The 25,513-nt window shown below is 38.9% G+C and overlaps 1 protein-coding gene and 1 long non-coding RNA gene across 2 annotated transcripts in view; both read left to right on the top strand.

Annotated features, from left to right (window-relative positions):
* Positions 1–12,763, top strand: part of LOC144282541 (uncharacterized) — a 57,272-nt gene extending 44,509 nt beyond the window's left edge. Inside the window, exons 3-4 of the long non-coding RNA XR_013351002.1 lie at positions 9,897–9,932; positions 12,520–12,763. This is a non-coding gene — a long non-coding RNA (uncharacterized LOC144282541). The remainder of the gene's footprint in view (positions 1–9,896; positions 9,933–12,519) is intronic.
* Positions 12,764–14,148: 1,385 nt separating this feature from the next.
* Positions 14,149–15,182, top strand: LOC144281725 (large ribosomal subunit protein eL39-like). The gene is made up of 3 exons (XM_077844430.1): positions 14,149–14,185; positions 14,478–14,637; positions 14,838–15,182. The coding sequence occupies exons 1-3, from the start codon at positions 14,149–14,151 to the stop codon at positions 14,884–14,886; spliced, it is 246 nt and encodes an 81-aa protein (XP_077700556.1). The 3' UTR covers positions 14,887–15,182.
* Positions 15,183–25,513: the final 10,331 nt, after the last annotated feature.

Here is a 25,513-nt window from a genome sequence, read left to right as displayed (position 1 = left end):
CCTGTAGTAATAAAGGAGACTGATATTCAAGTTATTCCAAGGAATAGAAAAGTTAAAAGCTAGAGTTATTAGTTATCTATAAAATTGGTTTTATTTATACTTTTGCACAAAATTCTGCTATTCAAAGGGATTTATAGCTTATCTCAATAAAAGAAAATGTGTCAGATGTCAAACACAGATTATTAAAGTTAGACAAGCAATCAATTAATAAATACTTCTAGTTTTTATGAACCAGGAAGTTTTCTGCAAGCTCAGAATGATATGGGATCAAAATAAAAGTCAGGATCTCCAGGAAATTTCAGTGAGGGAAGGCAAAATTCTTAGGATTCTTTCTCTTATTAAGCAGTAGACCATTTACTGAGTACCTACTAATATAAGGCTCAGTATGTGCCCTGGGGGTGTCAGATTCAAGATATAGTCCTTGCCTTTAGGTTGCTCACTTCCTTCTGGTTGAGTTAGAAACAAAATAGTAGTCTAAAGAGTTGTAACTATTCTGTTCCACTGATCTATGTGTCTGTTTTTGTGCCAGTACCACACTGTCTTGATGACCACAGCTTTGTAGTACAACCTGAAATCTGGCATTGTGATGCCCCCAGATATGGTTTTCTTTTTTAAAATTCCCCTGGCTATTCGGGGTCTTTTCTGATTCCACACAAATCTTAAAATAATTTGTTCTAACTCTCTGAACAGAATAGAGAATCCAGAAGTGGACCCTGAACTTTATGGGCAACTAATATTCGATAAAGGAGGAAAGACTATCCACTGGAAGAAAGACAGTCTCTTCAATAAATGGTGCTGGGAAAATTGGGCATCCACATGCAGAAGAATGAAACTAGACCACTCTCTTTCACCATACACAAAGATAAACTCAAAATGGATGAAAGATCTAAATGTGAGACAAGATTCCATCAAAATCCTAGAGAAGAACACAGGCAACACCCTTTTTGAACTCGGCCATAGTAACTTCTTGCAAGATACATCCACGAAGGCAAAAGAAACAAAAGCAAAAATGAACTATTGGGACTTCATCAAGATAAGAAGCTTTTGCACAGCAAAGGATACAGTCAACAAAACTCAAAGACAACCTACAGAATGGGAGAAGATATTTGCAAATGACATATCAGATAAAGGGCTAGTTTCCAAGATCTATAAAGAACTTCTTAAACTCAACACCAAAGAAACAAACAATCCAATCATGAAATGGGCAAAAGACATGAAGAGAAATCTCACAGAGGAAGACATAGACATGGCCAACATGCACATGAGAAAATGCTCTGCATCACTTGCCATCAGGGAAATACAAATCAAAACCACAATGAGATACCACCTCACACCAGTGAGAATGGGAAAAATTAACAAGGCAGGAAACAACAAATGTTGGAGAGGATGTGGAGAAAAGGGAACCCTCATACACTGTTGGTGGGAATGTGAACTGGTGCAGCCACTCTGGAAAACTGTGTGGAGGTTCCTCAAACAGTTAAAAATATACCTGCCCTACGACCCAGCAATTGCACTGCTGGGGATTTACCCCAAAGATACAGATGCAGTGAAACGCCGGGACACCTGCACCCCGATGTTTATAGCAGCAATGGCCACGATAGCCAAACTGTGGAAGGAGCCTCGGTGTCCATCGAAAGATGAATGGATAAAGAAGATGTGGTTTATGTATACAATGGAATATTACTCAGCTATTAGAAATGACAAATACCCACCATTTGCTTCAACGTGGATGAAACTGGAGGGTATTATGCTGAGTGAAGTAAGCCAGTCGGAGAAGGACAAACATTATATGTTCTCATTCATTTGGGGAATATAAATAATAGTGAAAGGGAATATAAGGGAAGGGGGAAGAAATGTGTGGGAAATACCAGAAAGGGAGACAGAACGTAAAGACTGCTAACTCTGGGAAATGAACTAGGGGTGTTGGAAGGGGAGGAGGGCGGGGGGTGGGAGTGAATGGGTGACGGGCACTGGGGGTTATTCTGTATGTTAGTAAATTGAACACCAATAAAAAAAATAAATAAATAAATAAAAAAATAAAGAGTTGTAACTGACAACCTTTGAAAATCTCCAGATTCACTAATTCTCTCTAATTTGTGGTTTCATCACATTATTCATCTGTGAAATGGGGATAATATGACTTCATTTATAGGTTTCTTGTGTGCATTAAATAACATCATGTAGCAATGTGGACCCCGGGCAGACAGGCTCCTGACTGGCTCAGTGACTCCGTGTCAGCAGCAGCAATCCTATTTCATGCCTCACTAGACTGACAAATAACTACATGTCCTAGAGTTTCAGGGCCACTTGTGATATTTAAAACCTCAAACGTTAAATTGTGGGATGCCAGGTCATTGTGGTAAATACTATGTTTGGAGTAAAAACAGGTTGTCATGAGGGTATTACATAAAGGACACCTGAGTGGAAAGGAGGGTTGGTGCAGGGAATCCTGAGGTGAGGTCTGAAGGAGTTAGTCTGATGATAAAGGAGCTGGTATTTAAAGCAGAAGAGATTGAGTAGATGGAGGCCAGAGAAGGAAGCCTGGGGTTTTAGAGGAGTCACAGGTTATTTCAGTCTAGCGAGAGCCTGAGCAGGGATTTTAAGCCTTGTTTGTGCCATGGCCCACTTTGCTTATCTGGTAAAGCCAGTGGACCCTTCTCAGAGTAAAGTTTTTAAATGTATGAAGTTGGAAACTATTATATTTCAGTGCAGTTATCCAATATTTAAAATATAAATGCAACACATGTATTTTCTTTCTTTCTTTCTTTCTTTCTTTCTTTCTTTCTTTCTTTCTTTCTTTCTTTCTTTCTTTCTTTCTCTTTCTTTCTTCTCTCTTTCTTGAGAGAGAGAGGATGGGAAGAGGCAGAGGGAGAATTTTAAGCAGGCTTCATGCCCAGCTCCAAGTCCAATAATTCAGGGCTTAATACCACACCCCAGAGTGTATGACCTGAGCTAAAAGCAAGATCTGATGCTTAACTGACTGAGCCACCTGGTGCCTTGCAATCCACATATTTCATTAATCCATTAATAATAAGAAGGTCCAGCACTGGGTATAATAACTACTAGAATTTCAGAGTAGCAATGAGAATAAGGTGTTTTGAGATATCTGCAACAACTGGAATGTGTTATGAAAATATCTGATTTTGGGGTGCCTAGGTGGCTCAGTTGGTTGTGAGTCCCACTCTTGATTTCTGATCAGTTCATATTCCCAGGGTCATGGAATCAAGCCCCTTGTTGGGTTCTGCACTCAGTGGTGAGTCTACATCTTTCTTTCTCTCTCCCTCTCCCTCTGTCCCTCCGCTGACTCTTGTGTGCTCTCTCTAAATAAATAAATAAATTCTTTTTAAAAAGAAAATAAAATATCTGATTTCTATTGGTCATAAAATCACATTTTTTTAAGGTTTATTTATTTATTTGAGAGAGAGCACAAAAGAGCAGTGGGGAGGGGCAGAGGGAGAGGGAGAGAGGGTCTCAAGGAGATTCTGCAATGAGGACGGAGCCTGATCAAGCTCATGACTTTGAGATTATGATCTGAGCTGAAACCAAGAGTCCAATACTTTAGCCAGCTGCTCCACCCAGGCATCCCACAGATGTTGTGAATAGTACTGTGGTTTAGTGCTTACATTCGTAACTAGAGGAATTCCTAAATTTCAGTGAGGGATCACTAAAGATAAGGATTTTTTTTTTGGAGTTACTCAGTTTCCCTGGGTATCTTCCAACTGTATGTAATATGTACATTTTAATACACTTCTGTTTGCTTTCCTTTGTTTAAAAAAATTTTTTTAATCATTCAAGTTCAATTTACGATAGGCTTGGGATGCCTGGGTGGCTCAGCGGTTAAGCATCTGCCTTCAGCTCAGGGCATGATCCCGGGGTCCTGGGATCGAGTCCCACATCAGGCTCCCTGCGAGGAGCCTGCTTCTCTCTCTGACAATGTCTCTGCCTCTCTCTGGTGTCTCTCATGAGTAAATAAATAAAAACCTGTAAAAAAATTTACAATAGGCTCCAATTTATGAACCCCTATTTTTTGGGCTGTTTAGCTTCCAGACAAAGTACCTTTCCTTTAGTCAGATCTTGTTCCTAATCCAGCCTATGGTTTGGGAATCCATAAATGTGACCAAGCCATTTCCCTCCTTAAAACTCTTCCTGGGTTCTCCTTGCCTTTAGGATTATGTCTAAATTCTCTGTCGGGACTCACAAATCCCTCCAGGATAGGTTTCTCTCCACTTCCTTACTCTTGATCTCTTTCTTAGCCAAACATAATTTGTCAAACACAATTTTCTCTTGCCTTCCCACTTATGATTTTTTTCTGATAGGAATTGTCTTCCTTGACTCTGCCCCTTCTCTGCTTGCTAAACTCCTTAGTCTTAGTCATTACCTCCTGCAGAAATCTGATTTATCCTCTCTATGGTTCCTGGTCTCAAAGGGTTTACATCACTCTGGGCAAGGCAGATAATTAATCATGTAATTATAACACAATGTGAGAACTGCTTTGTTTACTCTTCTACCTCTAGGGCTTACAAAGTGCCTGGACCGGTACCTGCTAAGTTCCTAAGTGTTACACGACTCCAGAGGGTGCCATTCACACTATATTCTAAATGAATTGTTCCCACCTGGAGTTGTTTCACTCTCAGCCCTGGCCTGATAGTATTTTATTGATGAATAAACAAATGAACAAATGAGTGGCCTTCCCTGGGCAAGGAAGAATGCTGCAGAGACTGAAATTTGAGCGGGAATCATTCTTGGATTATGTGTATTCAGTTTTTAAAATTAGCTATCTTAAATTTTTTCCCATTATTTTAATAGTCTAGAAGAGATGAACATTTCAAGGTCTTAAAAGAGCCACTTGCTCTAATTATAAAAGTATTACAAGTTCATTTGTAGGAAACTTGAAAAATGTGGCAAAAAGACAAAAATAAAATTAGGGGCACCTGGGAGGTTCAGTTGGTTAAGTATCTGACTCTTGATTTTAGCTCAGGTAATGATCTCAGGGTCGTGGGATTGGCCTGTGTTGGGCTCCTCACTCAGCATGGAGTGCTCTTCACATTCTCTCTCTCTCCTTCTGCCCCAACCCCCCTCCTCTCTTTTTCTCTCTCTGTAAAATAAATAAATCTCCAAGAATAAAATTAAAGTTATCCACAAACAACCCCATGACTGGATGTAACTAACAGGGTGTTTTATATCAATGGTATTTGGAGGTGCCTGCATGGCTCAGTCGGTTAAGCACCTGACTCTTGATTTTTGGCTCAGGTCATGATCTCAGGGTGGTGAGATTAAGCCCCACATTAGGCTCCAGGGTTAAGATACTCTCTCTCCCTCTGCCCCTCCCATTCATGTTTTCTCTCTCTCTCTCTCTCTCTCTTTCTCTCTGGAATAAATAAATAAATCTTTTAAAAAATGGTATTAGAAATTGATGATAAGGCATATTGAATATATATATTTCAGCACTGTTTTCTTGATTCCAAAAAGTTAAATTGTGTAAAAGATACAGAATATGCAGTTATAAATGAGATGTGTGTGTCTGTGTAGAGGGGAGATTTTTAATTATTTATTTCATTTAGCAAATATTTTCTGAACGTAAAACATGAGCAAGGTACTGGATTTGACACTCTGCAGAATATAAAGATAAATTTGACACCACTTCCATGACTCAGGCACTTATAGATTATTGGGGAGATCAGACATGTTTAGAACCTTAATACAAGCCATTGAGGATATGTGACTTAAGAAAGTTGCAGTTTGCCAGAGTGAACTTTCTAAGGGTAAATTAGGTCATGTCATGTTTCTGCTTAAAACCTTTAATGGGGGATCCCTGGGTGGCATAGTGGTTTAGCGCCTGCCTTTGGCCCAGGGCACGATCCTGGAGACCCGGGATCGAATCCCACGTCGGGCTCCCAGTGCATGGAGCCTGCTTCTCCCTCTGCCTATGTCTCTCTCTCTCTCTCTCTCTCTCTCTCTCTCTGTGACTATCATAAAAAAAATCTTTAATGGATTCTCAAATTTATTTTTATTTTAATTAAATAAATTGTTTATGGGGATATAATTCACATGCCATAAATTCACTTTTTATTTCTCTTTGAATTTTGTATTTAAATTCTAGTTAGTTAACATACAGTGCAATATGGATTTCAGGAGAGGAATTCAGTGATTCATACAACACCTACTGCTCATCACAAGTACCCTCCTTAATACCCATCATCCATCTCCCCATCCCCCACCCATCTCCCTCCATCGGCCCTCTGCATGTTCTCTATCTTTAAGAGTCTCTTATGATTTGTTTCACTCTCTTTTCCCCCCCTTCCTGTGTGTTCATCTATTTTGTTCTTAAATTCTTAAATTCCCCATGAGTGAAATCATATGGTGTTTGTCTTTCTTTGACTTTTTTCGCTTAGCGTAGTACATGCTAACTCCATCCATGTTGTTGTAAATGGCAAGATTTCATTTTTTTAAGGATTTTGTTTATTAATTTGGTAGAGAGGGAGAGAGTGCCACACACAAGCAAGGAGAACAGCAGAGGGAGGGAGAAGCAGGCTCCCCACTGAGCAGGGAACCTGATGCAAGGGCTTAATCCCAGGACCCAGGATCATGACCTGAGCCAAAGGCAGATGGTTAATTGACTGAGCCACCCAGGTACCCCAAGATTTCATTGCTTTTGTTGGCTGAGTAATATTCCATTGTATATATGTACCACATCTTCTTTATCCATTCATTGGTCAATGGCCATCTAGGCTCTTTCCATAGTTTGGCTTTTGTTGATAATCTGCTATAAACATTAGAGTGCATGTACTCCTTCAAATCTGTATTTTTATTTATATATTTATTTATTTAATTTTTTTTTATTTTTTAAAGATGTTATTTATTTATTCATGGGACATACACAAAGAAGCAGAGACAGAGGCAGAGGGAGAAGCAGGCCCCCTTTCAGGGAACCTGATGTGGCACTTGATCCCAGGACCCTGAGATCACCACTTGAGCTGAAGGCAGATGCTCAGCCACAGAGCCGCCCAGGTGCCCCTTCAAATCTATATATATATATTTTTTAAATTTTTATTTATTTATGATAGTCACACACACACACACACACACACACACACACACAGAGAGAGAGAGAGACAGAGACATAGGCAGAGGGAGAAGCAGGGTCCATGCACCGGGAGCCCGACGTGGGATTCGATCCCGGGTCTCCAGGATCGTGCCCTGGGCCAAAGGCAGGCGCCAAACCGCTGCGCCACCCAGGGATCCCTCAAATCTATATTTTTGTATCCTTTGGGTACATACCTAGTAGTACAATTGCTGGATCATAGGGTAGTTCTATGTTTTTTAAAGATGTATTTATGTATTTGAAAGAAAGGGGGGGGGTGAGGATGGACAGAGAAAGAAGGAGAGGGGAAGCAGACTCCCTGATGACCGAGGAGCCCACCTGGGCCTCCATTTCTAGACTGGGAGATCATAACCTGAGCCAAAACCAAGAGTTGGATGCTCAACTGACTGAGCCACCCAGACATCCCAGGATAGTTCTATTTTTAACTTTTTGAGGAACTTCCATACTGTTTCATAGTGGCTGCACCAGTTTGCATTTCCACCAACACTGCAAGAGGGTTCCTTTTTCTCCTTATCCTTTTTTTTTTTTTAAAGATTTTATTTATTTATTCATGAGAGGCACAGAGAGAGAGAAGCAGAGACACAGGCAGAGGGGAGAAGCAGGCTCCATGCAAGGAGCCTGATGTGGGACCTGATCCCAGGACTCCAGGATCACTCCCTGGGCCGAAGGCAGGCGCTAAACCGCTGAGCCACCCAGGGATCCCCTTTCTCCTTATCCTTGCCAATACCTGTTGTTTTCTTATGTTGTTAGTTTTAGCCATTCTGATAGGTGTGAAGTAGTATCTCATCGTGGCTTTGATTTGTATTTCCCTGATGATGAATAATGTTGAGCATCTTTTCATGTGTTTGTTAGCCATCTGGATGTCTTCTTTGGAAAAATGTCTATTCATATCTTCTGCCTATTTCTTAACTGGGTTATTTGTATTTTGGGTATTGAGTTTGACAAATTCTTTATAGATTTTGGTAACAAACCTTTTATCAGATATGTCATTTGCAAATATTTTCTACCATTCCATAGACTGCCTTTGAGTTTTGTTGTTTCCTTTGCTGTGCAGAAGATATTTATCTTGATGAAGTCCCAATAGTTCATTTTTGCTTTTGTTTTCCTTGCCTCTGGTAATGTGCCTAGTAAGAAGTTGCTCTGGCAGAGGTCAAAGAGATTGCTTCATGTGTTCTACTCTAGGATTTTGATGATTTCCTGTTTCACATTTAACTCTTTCATCCATTTTGGATTTCTTTTTGTGTATGGTGTAAAAAAAGTGGTCCAGTTTCATTCTTCTGCATGTTGCTGTCTAGTTTTCCCAACACTTTTTTTGAAGGGACCATCTTTCTTCCATTGGATATTCTTTCCAGCTTTGTCGATTAGTTGACCATAAGGTTGTAAATTCACTTTTTATTTTATTTATTTATTTTTTAAGTAGGCTCCATGCCCAATGTGGAACCCAACACAGGGCTAGAACTCACAACCCTGAGTTAAAGAATCAGATGCTTGACTGACTGAGCCACCCAGGTGCCCCACAAATTCACTTTTTAAAGAGTATTATTGGGCAGCCCAGGTGGCTCAGCGGTTTAGCGCCACCTTCAGCCCGGGGCCTGATTCTGGAGACCTGGGATCAAGTCCCATGTCAGGCTCCCTGCATGGAGCCTGCTTCTCCCTCTGCTTATGCCTCTGCCTCTCTCTCTCTCTCTCTCTCTGTCTCTCGTGAATAAATAAATAAAATCTTTTAAAAAAAGTTTAAAAAGTATTATCTGCAAAGTTATGCAAACATCTTTCATTGGATTTTATTTTTTTATTATGGTTTTATTATTTTTTAAGTTGTTATAAATTCCAGTTAGTTAACTTACAGTGTAATATTCAGTGTACGAAATAGTGATTCCATACTTCCATATACCACTGTGTGCTCATCACAGCAAGTGCACTCCTTAATCCCCATCATCTATTTCACCTATACCCCTACTTATCTCCCCTCTGGTAATCATCAGTTTGTTCTTTCTCGCTGGGTTTTAAATAGAATCTAAACTTTTGACACTGGCCTATAGCTTTGTATAATCTGGCTCCTGTCTATACATCTCCAATTATTTAATGACACATTTGCCTTTGCAATTGTTATTTCCTTACCCTAAAATCCTGGAATGCTTTTTCTACTTGCATTTAATATGGCTGGCTCATTTTGAAGGTCTCAGCTGAAATGATATTTCTACAGAGAAATTTTTCCTGGACATTGAATCCAAAATAGCCCTCCAGACACCTGGGTGGCCCAGTGGTTGATCTGCTTTTGGCTCAGGTCGTGATCCAGGATCCTGGGATTGAGTCCTGCATCAGGGACCCTGCAGGGAGCCTGCTTCTCCCTCTGCCAGTGTCTCTGCCTCTCTTCTCTGTGTCTCTCATGAATAAATACATAAAATCTTAAAAAAACAAAAAACAAACAAAATAGCCCTCCCATCCATCTAGCTGCTTTCTGTCATATCATCATACTTATTTTCTTCACTAAATTTACAATCTCTCAACAGTTTTCATTTTACACATTTAATAGTGTTATATTGCCTGGCTTTCCCACTAGGATATAAATTTCATAGGAATCACTTGGTTAAGGCAGAGTCTATCAGATTGCTTCATTGTAAAAATACCCTTCTCCCTTGATAGTTAATTTGATATTTCAAGAATATTAGAATATTCAGTTCTTCAAAAATCTTTCACCCTTTAATTTTTAGCATCCTTTGATAATTATTTTACAGTGGTAGTTGCAAAATAATGATCTTTCTAAGGATAATAATCTTTTCTGACCTCTTCACAGCTGTATCCTCAGAGCTGGCACAATGCTCAGAATAAGGTAGGCACTGAGTAAGCATTGGTGAATAAGTGAATATGGTGAATTGGTGAATATGATAAATCAATTACAAATCTTGTCAAAATGGCAGCAACAAGGTACATTATGTTGGGTTAAGGCTAGAAATTCAAAGTGCTTCTGAATGAACTGTCTGTCTGTCCACTGGATCAGGGGTCAGCAGACTATGGCTTACAGGCCAAATCTGGTCTGCAACCTGTTTTTGTATGGTCCACAAGCTATATATGAGTTTTTATATTTCTAGATCTTTGAAGAAAATCAAAAGAAAAATAATGTACCATGACATATGAAAATTATATGAAACTCAAATTTTGGTGTTCATAAATGAAGCTTTTTGGAACACAGCCCACCTCATTAGTTTAGGTAGTGTCAATGGCTTCTTTCCTGCTACAATGGCAGAATTGTGACAGAGACTGTGTTGTCCACAAAGTCTGAAATATTTACTGGCTGTATATAAAAAATGTTTGCTGACTTCTGCATTAGATCTTAAATTACTTAAGGTCACAGTTTTTGTTCATAGAAGGCATTCGATACATGTTTTTTGGCTAGATGAAACTCTAAAGTCTCTTGATTTAATTTTTCTGACTTAAAATTCTTTGTCTGGATCTACATAACTACTTTCCATTTGAATATTTGAATAGGTAGTATCTTAATATGAAAAGTGCCTTTAGTATTTATTACAGTTTTTTTTAAGGTTTTATTTATTTATTAATGAGAGACACAGAGAGAGAGGCAGAGACACAGGCAGAGGGAGAAGCAGGCTCCATGCAGGGAGCCGGATGCGGGACTTGATTCCAGGACCCCAGGATCACACCCTGAGCTGAAGGCAGCTGCTCAACCACTGAGCCACCCAGGTGTCCCATACTACAGTTTATTTATCCCTTATAGATTTATCCCTTATAAGGAAATCATATATTTACCTTACAGTAATACTAGGCTGAATGTGTTAAATGACTTAAGAAAGTTACAATTTATATTTTATTGGCTTTAGGGCAAAACAGTACACATTAAGCAGGAACAATTAGGAAAAGACCTCAGGGTTTCAGAGTAGTTGACACTGGACTCTCAGGTCAAAATGGGAAGACCAAAAACAAAATCCTGAAGATGAGAAATCACTGTGTGTGAGGAGGAAACTGTGATATGGTTGGCATGGCTGGAGTATAGAACTGTGGTGGATACTTATGTGTCATGCTGGACTGGAGCTCAACCCTGAAGGAATTCATTTCCCAGAAATAGGGTCTAAACTCTCTTCTAGCCATTTGTCGCCACTTACTAATTCTCAAGCCTACAGTAATCTGGCTTTTCCTACCTCTTAACTGAGGCAATTCTATGGAAGGTCACCCCTAACCACAGAAAAAATATTGGACTTTGATCCTCTTCCTTCTTCCCCGCCTATCTGTGGTATTCAGCAATTTAATTTTCGTTCTTTACTGAAAACTCTTCCTCTGTAACTCATTCTGATAATATCTGTGTATCTTCCTCTGGTCCCTTTTCCATTGATAGATAACAAAAATGGGCTCCAATCAGGATATGCCTGTCAATGGGAAACAGTGATATCCTATAACAGATTCTACATTCAACTTCTTTCATTTCAACACAAATTTTTATGGTAAACATACTATATCCAAGATACCATGTGAGATGTTGTAAGAGGGGAAAGACCCCTGGAATATCCAATCTTGTAGGGGAAAGAGATTGACAAATAAAGAATTAAAACTCAAAGCAGAAAAAGATAAGTGTTGATGATAAGCAGAAGCAGCATTCTGTCAATGTAAAAGGAGGGGCAACTAAAAATGATCCTGAAGATAAGCATTATCCATATCTGGTGTGCCTGGATGGCTCAGTTGGCACAGCATGTGACTATCGATCTCAGGGTTGTGGGTTTGAGCCCCACGTTGGGTGTAGAGATTACTTAAAATCTTAAAAACAAAAACAAAAAGAATTAGAGGCACCTGGGAGACTCATTTGCTAAGTGCTCATCTCTTGGTTTTCAGCTCAGGTTGTGATCTCAGGGTCTTGAGATCAAGCCCTGCATCCAGCTCTGGCTCAGCAGAGTCTGCTAGAGATTCTCTCCCTTTCCCTTTCCCTCTGTTCCTTCCTTCCACCCCAAGCATGCATGCACTCTCTCTCTCTCTGTCTCTCTCTCTCTAAATAAGTGAAGTCTTTAAAAAATAAAAAAATATATAAAAGAATTATTAATATCTTTCCAAGTATGAGAGGATTTATGCCAATGCTCCATTGGTTAAGAAAAAACTGCGATTTTTAAAGAAAAATTGTTTTTCCTTCTGTATTATTGGTTCATTATATTGCAAATATTAAAACTTCTTTTTAAGGTGATTACTATATCTAGTGGTAATGCTTTTCTCACTTGATCCCTGAACAATCTTATTTGGGATAGGTATTATTAGCTCTGTTTTACAGATGAAAAAGGTGAGGTTCAGAAGGGTTATCTAAGAATGTAGGCAACTAGACTCAAATAGGATTAAACTCTGTTCCTCATTATTTGAAATGAATTTTTTAGGGAACTACATGCAGAATGTTAATTTAAGTATACTCTTTTTGGCTTTTACAGAGTTGAGAAGTTAAATACCAGCACTTGAACTGAATGGACTCATATGCCTCCAGATTTAACCCAGGACATTCATTTTCTTCAATGTCAGAATGACCCAGCAATCAGTTAGGTGCTTGGGGATATAACAACTCTTTCAATCCAAGTGGATATAATTCAGTCTGTAATGTTGGTCAGAACAATGCAGCTTTCTAAAGCTGGTCTACATGGCAGACCTAAAATCATTAAAAACTGAAGTGTATTAGTAGTTGTTTGCAGTCCTCAATTCAGTTCCAGCATTAGGAAACCCAAACACTGATGTTGTTTTCTATGTTCCATTTTTTTCTAAAACTGAGGTAATCAGTCATCTTCAGGCAGTAAAACCAGTTTGATGGGTACCCTCCCTACTTCCCCATCAGAAACTGGCTTCAGACCTTAGTGCTCACTGGCTGACAGAATTGGAGCAACAGGTGCAGCAGTGAAAAAAAATTTTTTTTACAAACTCCACAGAAGAGATTTTGTAAATAGAAATGAAAGCTGTGTAAACATAGTACCTGTACTTTCTCTAGTTTCCATGACACACTAGGAATTCAGCAGAAAAAGATCACAGTAGATAACCTACAAACCACAAAACAGAGATGGCTTGGGAGGTGGGAGTGGGGTGAAGATTTTGTCTGGCTGCTGCTGCTTTTGTCCAAAAAGATCATCTAGCTAAAACTTTTGATTCAAGTGGTTAGGAACTCTGGAGAGTTTTCACTAATAAAAACGTCACCAAGATATAAGCGACAACTCCATTCACTACAAAGGAAGTCAAAATAATTCTTTATTGACAGATAAGTAAAAAGATCTGCTCAGGTTGGAAATCTGGTGCGGTTTGTGCTTTATGAGCAGTTGGGGGAGTGCTACGAGGAGAGTCTGGGATGATGGAGGTGTTGAATTAGGCAGGATGGAATTCAACACCTCTATACTTATTCCTAGATACCACATGAACTTTGCTTAGCCTTCTCTCCTTTCACTACCTACAATAAAATGGCAGGGCACTTGGGTGGCTTCGTTGGTTGGGCATCCAACTCTTGATGTCGGCTCACGTCACAGACTCTGGGGTTGTAGAATGGAGCCCTGCCTCCGGCCTGCACTCAGCATGGATTCTGCTTGTCCCTCTCACTCTACTTTGGGATCCTCCCCTTGTCCCCCAGCTCTCGTGCATGCGCACACGTGCACGCTCTCATAAATAAATAAATAAAGTCTTTACAAAAAAGTGGCAGAGAAGTAGGCAACACTGGGAGCTGAGTATGCAGAACAGGAGTTTGTACCAGTTTATTGTGTTCAGTCCTAGATATATTTTGTTGTATTTTAACAGATTAGTACTTTTTATGTGATGTAGAAGAATTGATTCTGAGATTCTGATTCTGAGAAAAAAAAATCCATTAAATTGTTTTGCTTCATGGATTCCTAATGAATGAGCAAAGAACCACCCATAGTCCAAAGTTCCCTCTTACGGCTTTTCTGTCCTCCGCTTTTTCTGTCCTCTGTTCTTCGTGCCACTGGCTGGGTGAGTGGTGCATTCCCCTGCATCCCTCGGAGCCCTGTCACACAAAATTGAGGAAATCATGACTTTCTGCTTACAGCCAGGGGAAAGGATGCCAAACCATAATGATCAAGAAAAATAAAGAGAATGTGAAGTTTAAAGGTTAGTGCTGCAGATACTTTTATACCTTGGTCATCACAGACAAAGAGAAGACAGGAAAACTGAAGCAAGTCCCTGCCCCTAGTTTTGGCAGTGAAGTAGCTGAAATGGACCTGGCACCCTGCTTTGAACTGTATTAAATTTTTAAAATTAAAAAAAAAAAAAAAGAGTTACCTCTTTTGGTCCAAGAAATTAATGGAATTTGTAACAGAAATTATATATATGGATATTCCAAATGCTAACCATACTAGCTGATAAACAGAATGGTAGGTAAATATTAAATTGATAAGGAAAGCTGTCTCTCCTTTTCGCCACCATCCTGGTTGTGTGTGGTTGACCGTTCTCGCCTTGTCTTCTCACAAGACTTTCAGAATCAAGCAATTCCTGGCCAAGAAACAAAAGCAGAATCGTCCCATTCCCCAGTGGATTCAGATGAAAACTGGTAATAAAATCAGGTCCCTGTACCTGGGTGGCTCAGTGGTTGAGCATCTGCCTTTGGCTCAGGGCATGATCCTGGAGTCCTGGGATCGAGTCCCACATCGGGCTCCCTGCATGGAGCCTGCTTCTTCCTCTGCCTGCATCTCTGCCTCTCTCTCTGTGTGTCTCTCGTTAATAAATAAATAAAATCTAAAAAAATAAAATAAAATAAAATCAGGTACAACTCCAAGAGGAGGCACTGGAGAAGAACCAAGCTGGGTCTATGAGGAAGCATCGCACATCATGAAATAGCAAACATAATTGGCACACATATTTAAGCTGCATGGAGATCACATGCTCCTATCCTATCATATGGAAACAACCTCCCTACCTGGCCAATAGACACGTCTTATCAAGGAAATTATTTTCTCTGTTACTTTGCCTCTATACCAGTAGGTTGGTTCAGTAATAAATGTGAGACCTTTCAGCTGAGCTGCTGTTGTGTTCTGATTTGTGAAGTACTGAATTCCCCCTCCTGTCAGATCTCACATAGCACTGATAGAACTTTCTGCAGTGATAGAAATGGCCCTTGACAGCCAAGTATTTAAAGTGTGGCTAGGGGACACCTGTGTGGCTCTGTCTGCTAAGCGTCTGCCTTTGGCTTAGGTCTTGACAGGGAGTCTGCATATCTCCCCCTCTCTGCCCTTCCCCCTGCTCATGTGCTCTCTCTCAAATAAGTAAAATCTTAAAAAAAAAAAAATTGATCAGGAAAGCTTTCATAATTTTTTTTCAAAAAACTTAAAAGATAGTAATTTAACAACATATGCTATAATTATTGTAATAATTTACATTTATGAAGCATTAATTGCTTTGGGGGTAACATGCTAAGTACCTGTAATCCTTAAAATAGGTACTATTAGTATAGTCACTTTATAGATGAGGAAACTGAAACTTAACTAATTCATTCAATAATTTCTCAAGAACACACAGCCAGTAAGCTATGGAAATAGAATTTAAACCAGATGTATTAGATTTTATTTATCTATTCGAGAGAGAAAGAGAGAGAGAAAGCAAGAGAGAGACAGAGTGAGCAAGCGCAGGAGCAGGCGGGAGGGCAGAGGGAGAAGCAGACTGTTGGGCTGGGAGCCCTATGTGGGGTCTCATCCCAGGACCTGAGCAGAAGGCAGGCACTTAAAGGACTGAGCCACCCAGGTGCCCCTAAACCAGATGTGTTAGGTGTCAAAGTCTATACTGTTAACCAGTAGCCATTTTACCACGTTTATAATAGCAAAACAGTGGAAACAATTTGTTTTTTTTTTTTTTTTTTTAACAATTTGAATTTAAACAATAGGAGATTGGTTAAATTATAGTCTAGTCAATAATAACAGTTAATAAAGCAATGCTTAGGCAGCCCGGGTGGCTCAGTGGTTTAGCACCTGCCTTTAGCCCAGGGCGAGACCTGGGATCGAGTCCCACGTCGGGCTCCTGCATGGAGCCTGCTTCTCCCTTTGCCTGTGTCTCTGCCTCTCTCTGTGTGTCTCTCATGAATAAATAAATAAAATCTTTAAAAAAAATACAGCAAAGCGATGCTTAAAAGACTATTTGGGGATCCCTGGGTGGCTCAGCGGTTTGGCGCCTGCCTTTGGCCCAGGGCGCGATCCTGGAGACCCGGGATCGAATCCCACATCGGGCTCCCGGTGCATGGAGCCTGCTTCTCCCTCTGCCTGTGTCTCTGCCTCTCTCTCTCTCTCTGTGACTATCATGAATAAATAAATAAAATCTTAAAAAAAAAAAAAAAAGACTATTTGGTGACATTAAAAATGTAAATAACATATTTCTAAGTGGAAAAAAAAAGGCAGGTTACAAGCACTACGTTTAACATCAGCTCGATTTCGTAATATACATTTATTTAGTTGGAATACTTATCTACACCAAGCGTTAGAGATGATATCTCTAAGTGTTGCAATTATGGTATTTTTTTTCCATGTTTGAACTTTTCTACATTTTCCAAGCTTTCTACAATTAACACGCATTACTTTTTAAAATCTGTAAGACCCTTCAATATTATTTCACATAGAAGCCAGAGATTAGTAAGAGGATTACCATCATCAATTTTATGATAGATAACGGAAATTTTGTGGGGAAGGAAGGGTGGGGAGAGCTGCACATATTGAATGTTCCTTTGACACAAGGCATGTTCTTTCATAGGTGTAGCCACCAGTGCAGATATGTCTCATAATTTTCCATTAGCTGATATCATATTAACTGGGGTCATGAGTAAGCACAATCATATCGTAATCATTTTCCTCCTTCTTGAATTGCTTTCCTCCCTTGGCTTCAGTGACTGCTCCTATTTTCCATCTACTTTATTGGCCTTCCCCTTTTCAACCTGCTTTGCTGGTTCCTTCTCCTCTCCTCACCTCCTCTTCACCACCCATTTCGGAGGAAAAAAAAAATATCCACATTAAAATGCCTTTGGGAGGGATGCCTGGGTGGTTCAGTGGTTAAGCACCTGCCTTTGGCTCTGGTGTGATCCTGGAGTCCCGGGATCCAGTCCCATATCGGGTTCCCTGCATGGAGACTGCTTGTCTCTGCCCATGTCTCTGCCTCTCTATGTCTCACATGAATAAATGAATAAAATCTTTTATTAAAAAACATAAAATAAACTGCCTTCAGGAGCCCAGCTATTAGCAAACGAGTGAAGTAAATCCTTGACATCACTGCTAACTCTTCCTCTAGCTCAACGCCAGTTTATTCCACTCCAGTTAATAGCATATCCGTCGATTGGTCAAGTCCAAAATCCAAATGGCATTTTTTATTGCTCCCTTCTCTTCATTTTTACCCTTCACATACAATATATCAGCAAATCCTGTTGGTTCTATTTTCAAAATATAGCTTGAGTCTTTTTCTTTCCCTTTTCAGGCTCCATTTTGCTTAGGCTATTTGTTTATCCTAAATGATCTTTTACTTTTATCTTTGCTTGCCCTCCTTCCATTCTTCACACACACCCAGTCATTCTAATCTCTGATTTTGAAATTGAAAATTCAGAAGATGTGGCTCTGGTCTTTCTTTTCTTTTTTTAACTGAAAAGTTAAGATTTACCTAGCTTGTCTGAGTTATCACCATTCAGAATTAACTTAATGGTACCAAAAAATGCATTCACTTTGGTTTCCTAGGAGTCGAATATTTGTGAACCTAAAAAAAAATATATTTGCTCATTTGTTCTGTTCACTTTGTGCATCACCACCTTGGTTAACAATTGAGGGAGAACTGAAAAAAAGGAAAATTATGTTCTATTCTTAATTCTCACCCATCTGTAAATAATAAAACAGAATGCTGAAATATGCATTGTAGTCTGGGGTGGCTTACCAAACTAGTTTATACTTAAGTTAGTCTTACCTCATTTTTCCAGGTCTTCAATTCATTGAATAGCTGCTGCGCTTTTTTTTTTTTTTTTTTTTTTTTTTGCCTTCTAAGCTTCTACAGCTATGACTCATGGAACTAGATCAGCACTGCTATGTGCTACTTTCTGTATTATATTTTTCTCAACTGGTTAAAATTGATATAAGCAAAACACGTTTTTTTCTTCTAAAGCTTAAACACAAAGCTAAACTGTCTAACAGTCTTCCATTAAGAGAAGTTGGGTTTAGCAGAAGAATAAAGATTTCTAATTATTTTTATATAACATAATTTCCTCCAGTTATTTCTTCCATAGCTGCAAATTATAGAACTTCCAGCAATCTTATTTAGATCATTTAGAAATTAGAGTACATTAGAGTACTTTTTCCTAAGTGGTAATTTTTTATTTACTAACCACATTTTGCTTTAGAAATAGACTATAGCTGGTTCAGTCAGTGGAGTATTCAACTCTTGTTATCAGGGTTGTGAGTCTGAGGCCCACATTGGTTGTAGAGATTGCTTAAAAATAAAATCTTAAAAAAGAAAAAAAAAACTATTTTGAAGTTGGCACTGTTTCTGTGTTGCTTTTAACATGAAATCTAGCAAATGTTACTTTCTTTACACAGAACTCTCAATTCTTCTCCCTTCTGATTTATAAGACCATTGCTTTTGAAATAGAAATAATCTAAATGAGTGATAATAAAAATCTTCATATAAGTTATTTTAAATAACATCAAACTATATATTTCATCAAAGGAGCATTATGAAGTAAAAAATAAATTAGTTTAGTGGCTATAAACTTTGGCTTCACATGGGAATTACCTAGGAAACTGCAAAAAATGCTGATGTCTGGGTCCTAATCAAGATTCTGATTTAATTGGCCTGGGCATTGGGATTTATAAAAGGTTTGAAGTGATTCTAAAACATGGCCAAGGTTGGGGTGCCTAGGTGGCTCAGCTGGTTGAGTGTCCAACCCCTGGTTTCACTGAGGTCATGATGTCAGGGTCACGGGATCAAGCAGGTCATCTAGTGGATATTCTCTCTTTCTTCCCCTTCCACCTCTCAAATAATTTACTTTTTAAAAGATTTTATTTATTTATTTGAGAGAGAGAGTGAGCGAGAGAAAGCACATGAGCAGGGGCAGAGAGAGAGGGAGAAGCAGACTTACAGCTCCTAGAAGTCTACATATTCCCACCATGCCTTTTTAAAAAGATTTATTTATTTGTGAGAGAGACTGAGAGAGTGTGAGAGTGCCAGCACACAATGGAGGAGGGCAGGAGAGGAAGAAACTTCAGACTCAGCACTGAGTGTGGAGCCGATGGGGGAGCTCGATCTCATGCCCTTGAGATCATGACCTGAGCTGAAACCAAGAGTCAGTCACTTAACTGACTGAGCTCTACCCAGGGAACCTCCTTCCTTTTTTTTTTTTTTTTTTTTTAAGATTTTTATTATTTTTAAAGTAATTTCTATATCCAATGTGGGACTTAAACTTGTCACCCCAAGATCAAGAGTTGCATACTTTTCTGACTGAGCCAGCCAGGTGCCCTTCCACCCTCTTTTTTTAAATGTGGTTTAAAACAACACAGATTTATTATCTTACAGTTCAGGGGTCAGAAGTCCAAAATGGGTTTTACTGGGATAAAAATCAAAATATTGGCAGGGCTGCATTCTTCTGGAGTCTGCAGGTGAGAATCTGTTTTCTTACCTTTTCCAGCCTCTAAAGGTTGCCTGAATTCCTTGGCCTGTGGCCCCCTTCCTCTATGTTCAAAGACGTCAGTCTAGTGGCTTCAAACCTCTCACTGACTAACCTTTGTTTCCCTCTTTCACTTACAAGGACCCCTAATTTAATCATCTGCAAAGCTCCCTCCTCCCCCTTTAAAAAAAAAAGATTTTATTTATTTATTCATGAGAGGCACAGAGAGTGAAAGGCAGAGACACAGGCAGAGGGAGAAGCAGGCTCCATGCAGGGAGCCGGATGCGGGACTCAATCCTGGTACTCCAGGACCATGCCCTGAGCCGAAGGCAGACACTTAACCACTGAGCTACCCAGGTGTCCCGACGCAAAGTCCTTTTTTTCATGTGAGGCAATACAGTTCCAGGTCCCAGGGGTTAGGATTCAGACACCATTGAGAGGATATTCGACTGCCTACCACAAGCCCCATAGTCTGTAGTGTTTTCTCCTTCCAACTTTACACACTTTGCTTGGTGATCTTTCTTATTCTAGTGAATGATGCCATATTTCTATCTACAGCTACACTTGCAAATGATCACTGGACATCTCCCCTTGATGTCCCACAGGCTTTGGATTCCATGCTGTTTTTCACCTTAAGGTCTTTGCACACTTTGCTATCTTGGTAAAAATAAAAGTGCAGATATCTCGTTGATACTCTGTTTCCATTTCCTTTGGGGATATATACCTATAAGTGGAATTGCTGGATTATATGGTTGTTCTATTTTTAATTTTTTAAGGAGCCTCCATATGGTTTTCTAAAGTGGCTGCTCTGGTTTGCATTCCCGCCAACAGGGTACAAGGGTTCCCTTTTTTCCACATCCTCACTAACACTTGTTATCTTTGGCTTCTTGAGGATAGTCATACTAATTGGTGTCAGGTGGTTTTGATTTGCATTTCTTTGATGATTAGTGATATTGAGCATATTTTAATGTACTTATTGGCTTTAAAAAAAAAGAGTTTAAGTAATGTCTACACCTAATGTGGGGCTTGACTCACAACCCTGAGATTAAGAGTCACAAGCTTTATTGACTGAACCAGCCAGCCCCCGCCCCCCTGCCCCCCACCTTTTGGCCATTTTGATGTCTTCTTTGGGAAAATGTCTGTTTAGTTTTCTCATTTTTATTTATTTTTTTTAAGGTTTTTTTTTTTAATTTTATTTATTTATTCATGAGAGACAGAGGGGGGTGGGGCAGAGACACAGGCAGGGGGAGAAGTAGGCTCCATGCAGGGATCCCGATGTGGAACTCCATCTCAGGTCTCCAGGATCAGGCCCTGGGCTGAAGAGGGCGCTAAACCGCGGAATCACCCGGGCTGCCCAGTTTGCTCATTTTTAAATCAGATTTTTGTTGTTGTTGTTTTTGAGCTATATGAGTTCTTTATATATTTTGGATATTAACTTCTTATCTAATATATGGTTTACAAATATTTTCTCCCATTCTTCAGCTTTGCTTATTCGTTTTATTTGATTTTGTGTGCGTGTATAAGGAAGATTTTAGTTTGATGTTGTCCCACATGTTGATTTTCACTTTTGCTGCTTGTGCTTTTGGTGTCGTATGCAAAAAAACATCACCAAGATCAATGTGAAGGAGCTTCCTCTATGCTTTCTTCTAGGCATTTTATAGTATCAGGTCTGATGTTTATGTCTAATCGGTTTTAATTTTTGTGAGTGCTGTAAGGGGTCCAATTTAATTTTTTGTGTAGTTACTGGTAGCAACGTATTTTCCTAGAAGTGTGTGCCACACTCAGGAACATCAACCTTCCAAATATATTTCAAGTATTTGCTTAATGGCTAAATAGTATTTATAAGCTTCCATCAGACAGTATGATATCTATGGAGAGATAATCTTAGACATCTTTAGTTTCTCAATATTTTGAGGAAAATGCCTAAAATGATGTACACTCCTTCAATGAATGTATTAATCATCTTGTTATTTCATACAATGTTGCGCCTTTATAAATGCAAATTATTTAAAGTAATATAAAAACTGCATTCCACCAATGCTGACAATGGATGATTCCACCCTAGCAAATATGAAATCAGTTGGGTAGCTAGCTGCTAGTGATTTTCTTAAGAGGCTAGTGAAATCCTATTACTTTATCATTTGAAATCTTCTGAAGGCAATAAGTTCCCTTCATGGCAAAGCCCAGTCCTTAGCCTGGTTTACTTTGGTCCACTCCACCTCTCTAGTTCAACTTCTTATTAGCAATCTACTTGCTTTTCCTAGACTTAACCATTTTCCTATAACAATTACAATTTAGGCATGGGAGTCTTGGTTATGCTAATTTAAAATAATTTGTATTTTCATTCAAAGTAAAGCCAAGAACGGATCATAGTCTATTCACTTGCCCTTCTGCTGCCTATCTTGTAAGCACAGAGCCAATTCCATTTCTCCCTTTGTGCAGGGACAATAAACACTATAATGACATTTCAGACAATCATAATACCATCTAATGTCATGGGACATGATTTACCCACATTTGGATTCCTCATACATAAAGAGTACATATACAGAGATGTAATCAAAGTGTGGGTGGTAGGATGAGTTTTTCGATATTTATTTACAGAGCAACCTTATTACTGCTCTATAGCTCTATTTTGAAGAAAAATCTAATGATTTAAGAGTCACAGTTGGAGTCAGTTGTTTTCTCAGTCCAAAATGTCCAACTATTCTGGAGACTTTCCATATTGTGGAATAACCTTCTCTGACTTTTTCATCTGGCTTATTCCTATTTATTCTTTAATATTCAGCTCTGATATCACCTTTTCCTTGCTTTCATAGGTTTAACATACTGCATTGTAATGTCTGTCCCAATGACTAGACTGTGAGTTCCCAAGACAGGGACTAGATTTTTCTTTTACCTAAACATCTAATGTGGTGCTTAATATGTAGGATCATTACATACATGTTTTTTTTTTTTTTTTGAATGATCTTAATTTCTGTGAGTGAATTTCTTCTTGCCTTTAATATCTTTTGGTCCTAATCAGTACCACATTATCAGTGGTATATGACTCAAAAAAGGTAGAGTCCCTTGACTTAATGTATCATTAAAATATTCTGTATATTAACTATTTCCAATGCCATTTTTATAAATTTATTTTTATTTTTTATTTATTTATTTATGATAGTCACACAGAGAGAGAGAGAGGCAGAGACATAGGCAGAGACATAGGCAGAGGGAGAAGCAGGCTCCATGCACTGGGAGCCCGACGTGGGATTCGATCCTGGGTCTCCCGGAGCCCAACGTGGGATTCGATCCTGGGTCTCCAAGATTGCGCCCTGGGCCAAAGGCTAAACCGCTGCGCCACCCAGGGATCCCTCCAATGCCATTTTTAATGGCTGCAAAGAATTCCATTGCATGGAAGAACCAGAATTATCTAACCAACTGTTCTTTTTGTATTAGATACATTTCTAAGTTGTTATACATGTGCAGTAAATGATGGTACACATTTCCCCTTTGCCAACACTGGGTACTATAAATATTTGCAATGAGAGAGGTAAAAAATATTCTCTTGATATTAATTTACATTTTCTTTGGTTATTAGTGGACTTGAAACTTTTCCCCCCTGAATTTTATTTAATTTTAAAAAAATATTTTAAATTTTTATTTAATTTTAAAAAATATTTTATTTATTCATTGCGGAGAGAGAGAGCGCACTTGAGGGACCATGAGCAGGGGGAGGGGCAGTTGGAGAAGGAGAAGCATACTCCGCATTGAGCAGGGAGCCCGATGCAAGGTTCCATCTCAGGCCCCTGGGATCATGACCTGCATAGAAGGCAGATGCTTGGGCAGCCTGGGTGGCTCAGTGGTTTACTGCCACCTTTGCCCCAGGGTGAGATCCTAGAGCCCTGGATCGAGTCCTATGTCTGGCTTCCTGCATGGAGCTTGCTTCTCCCTCTGCTTGTGTCTCTGCCTCTTTCTCTCTCTCTCTTTGTGTGTGTCTCTCATGAATAAATAAATAAAATCTAAAAAAAAAAAATTAAAAAGGAAGGCAGATGCTTAACGCACTGAGCCACCAGGCACCCCTCCTCTGTATTTTTAATAGATATTTGCTTACTCATGAGGTGGCACATTTCTCAACAAAGAAAATAATTTGGAGTATCTGTAAGGAAATGGATGCTTTCTTTAATAAAATTAAATCTAGCTCTTCTCAGCAAAAAAAAGAAAACTTTCCCAGAAAATTTCCTGAGGACCTTATAACTCCAAATGTGATACCACACAATTCCCCTCTCCTTTGAGGATCTTTGGCTAAATACAGTGCTACTATCCTCTTTAAGATATGGAACTCTAAATGACAATATAGATGTGACCAGGTTGGAATATTTTTAAAAGTTTATACTCTGGACAGAAAAAAGTAATATGGTCAGGAGAGTAACCCAAAACTACAGAATGTTTTTAATTGATGTTTTTGTTCTATCTATTGCTATGTAACAAACACTCCCAAAACTCAGTGTCTTAAATTGACAAGTACTTATTATTTTTAATAATTTCTGTGTGGGTTAACTGGATCCAGCTGTGCTGTTTTATACCATGTGCTGTTGGCAGTGCTGCAGTCATCTGAGGATTCAACCTGGCTGGAATATCCAAGATGGCTCACTCTCATGACATAAAAGTAGATCTTGGTTAGCACACTTGCTGAAAGTAGAGTTGCCCTTTACAAAGCCTCTACCTCTTGTGTGACATACACAAGGGAAAAAATAATTTAAAAATTCTCTAAATGTAATAAGTTGATGTGGGTCATTTTGAATTTCTAGATATTAAACATATAAACTTTTAAACTTTTGAGTTTCTATTAGAGTGGGTGACACATTTTAAAGGAAAATGTATTTTCCTTTTAAATTTTAATTGTTCCCAGAGCCCAATGCCCAGTAAATATATTGTTAATAAAGACTACTGACATAAAAGTTTTACCTAACATTAGTAAGATTTAATGAATGTATCATTGTCTCACAAGAAGGGTGCTGCAAGCCAGGACCATCTATTTCCAGCCCATACTACCATAAGCTATAAGGAGCAACAATTTGAAGAAAACTCCAAATCCAGAAATACACATCCAGGCTCATAGCAAATCATGTGGGTGGTACCTTTCCCCTAAATTATCTCATGTATACTCAAGCAAAATGCCAATAAGTTACAATTGGGTAGGTTGGGTGTTTTTTTCTGGTAGAAAGAAAATTTTCTTTGTATATAGGTAAGGGTTTATAGATCAATAATCTTCTTGATTTCACTATGAAATTACATTCTCTTTGCTTGGGTTCCTCTGAGTTATGCACAGGCTTCCTGCTCTGCATGTACTGTTTTTTTTTCTCCCTTCTTCTTTCCCCTGCTATGGTTTTTTACATATGCTGAAGGCAAGTAAAATTATGAAAAATTTTACTCCTTAATTCTGTCAAGATGGTAATGTCTGAGAAATACAAACTAGGATAGTGATTAAAAAAACTTGAGCCTGGCTTTATAGGAGGTAATCGTTTCCCCCCTTTCTTCCTTTTTGTGTAGCATTTGAGCATGTAATATAGGGTTACGAGTAATGCAATACTGTAAACTCACCTGCTGATAGTTTCTATGAAAGCTTTTGACTAGAAAACATCCATGATAGTACCAAAAATATAAACAAATTTTAACAAATGGTAAAACTGCTTTCCATATTAAGATAGCCATTGATGCCAAGATCCTGCCCCCTCTAACTGGTAGTAGTTGTATAGATTCAAGCAAGAGCTTCCAAGTCAGAAAAATTAAAGCAAGTATCTTAAGAGTTGTTTTTTTTTTTTTTTTTTTTTTATCTT

The sequence above is a fragment of the Canis aureus genome, chromosome 13 (assembly GCF_053574225.1).
Source record: "Canis aureus isolate CA01 chromosome 13, VMU_Caureus_v.1.0, whole genome shotgun sequence".
NCBI lineage: Eukaryota > Metazoa > Chordata > Mammalia > Carnivora > Canidae > Canis > Canis aureus.
Note: the sequence above shows the minus strand (reverse complement) of the source record. Positions and strands in the feature narration are given on the sequence as shown.

Excerpts from the sequence above, each read along its gene's own strand:
- LOC144281725 (XM_077844430.1), top strand. The coding sequence starts at position 14,149 with ATGATCAAGAAAAATAAAGAGAATGTGAAGTTTAAAG. Across the intron at positions 14,186-14,477 it reads AGAGAATGTGAAGTTTAAAG|CTGTCTCTCCTTTTCGCCAC; the intron begins GTTAGTGCTGCA and ends TGATAAGGAAAG. Across the intron at positions 14,638-14,837 it reads AAAACTGGTAATAAAATCAG|GTACAACTCCAAGAGGAGGC; the intron begins GTCCCTGTACCT and ends AAATAAAATCAG.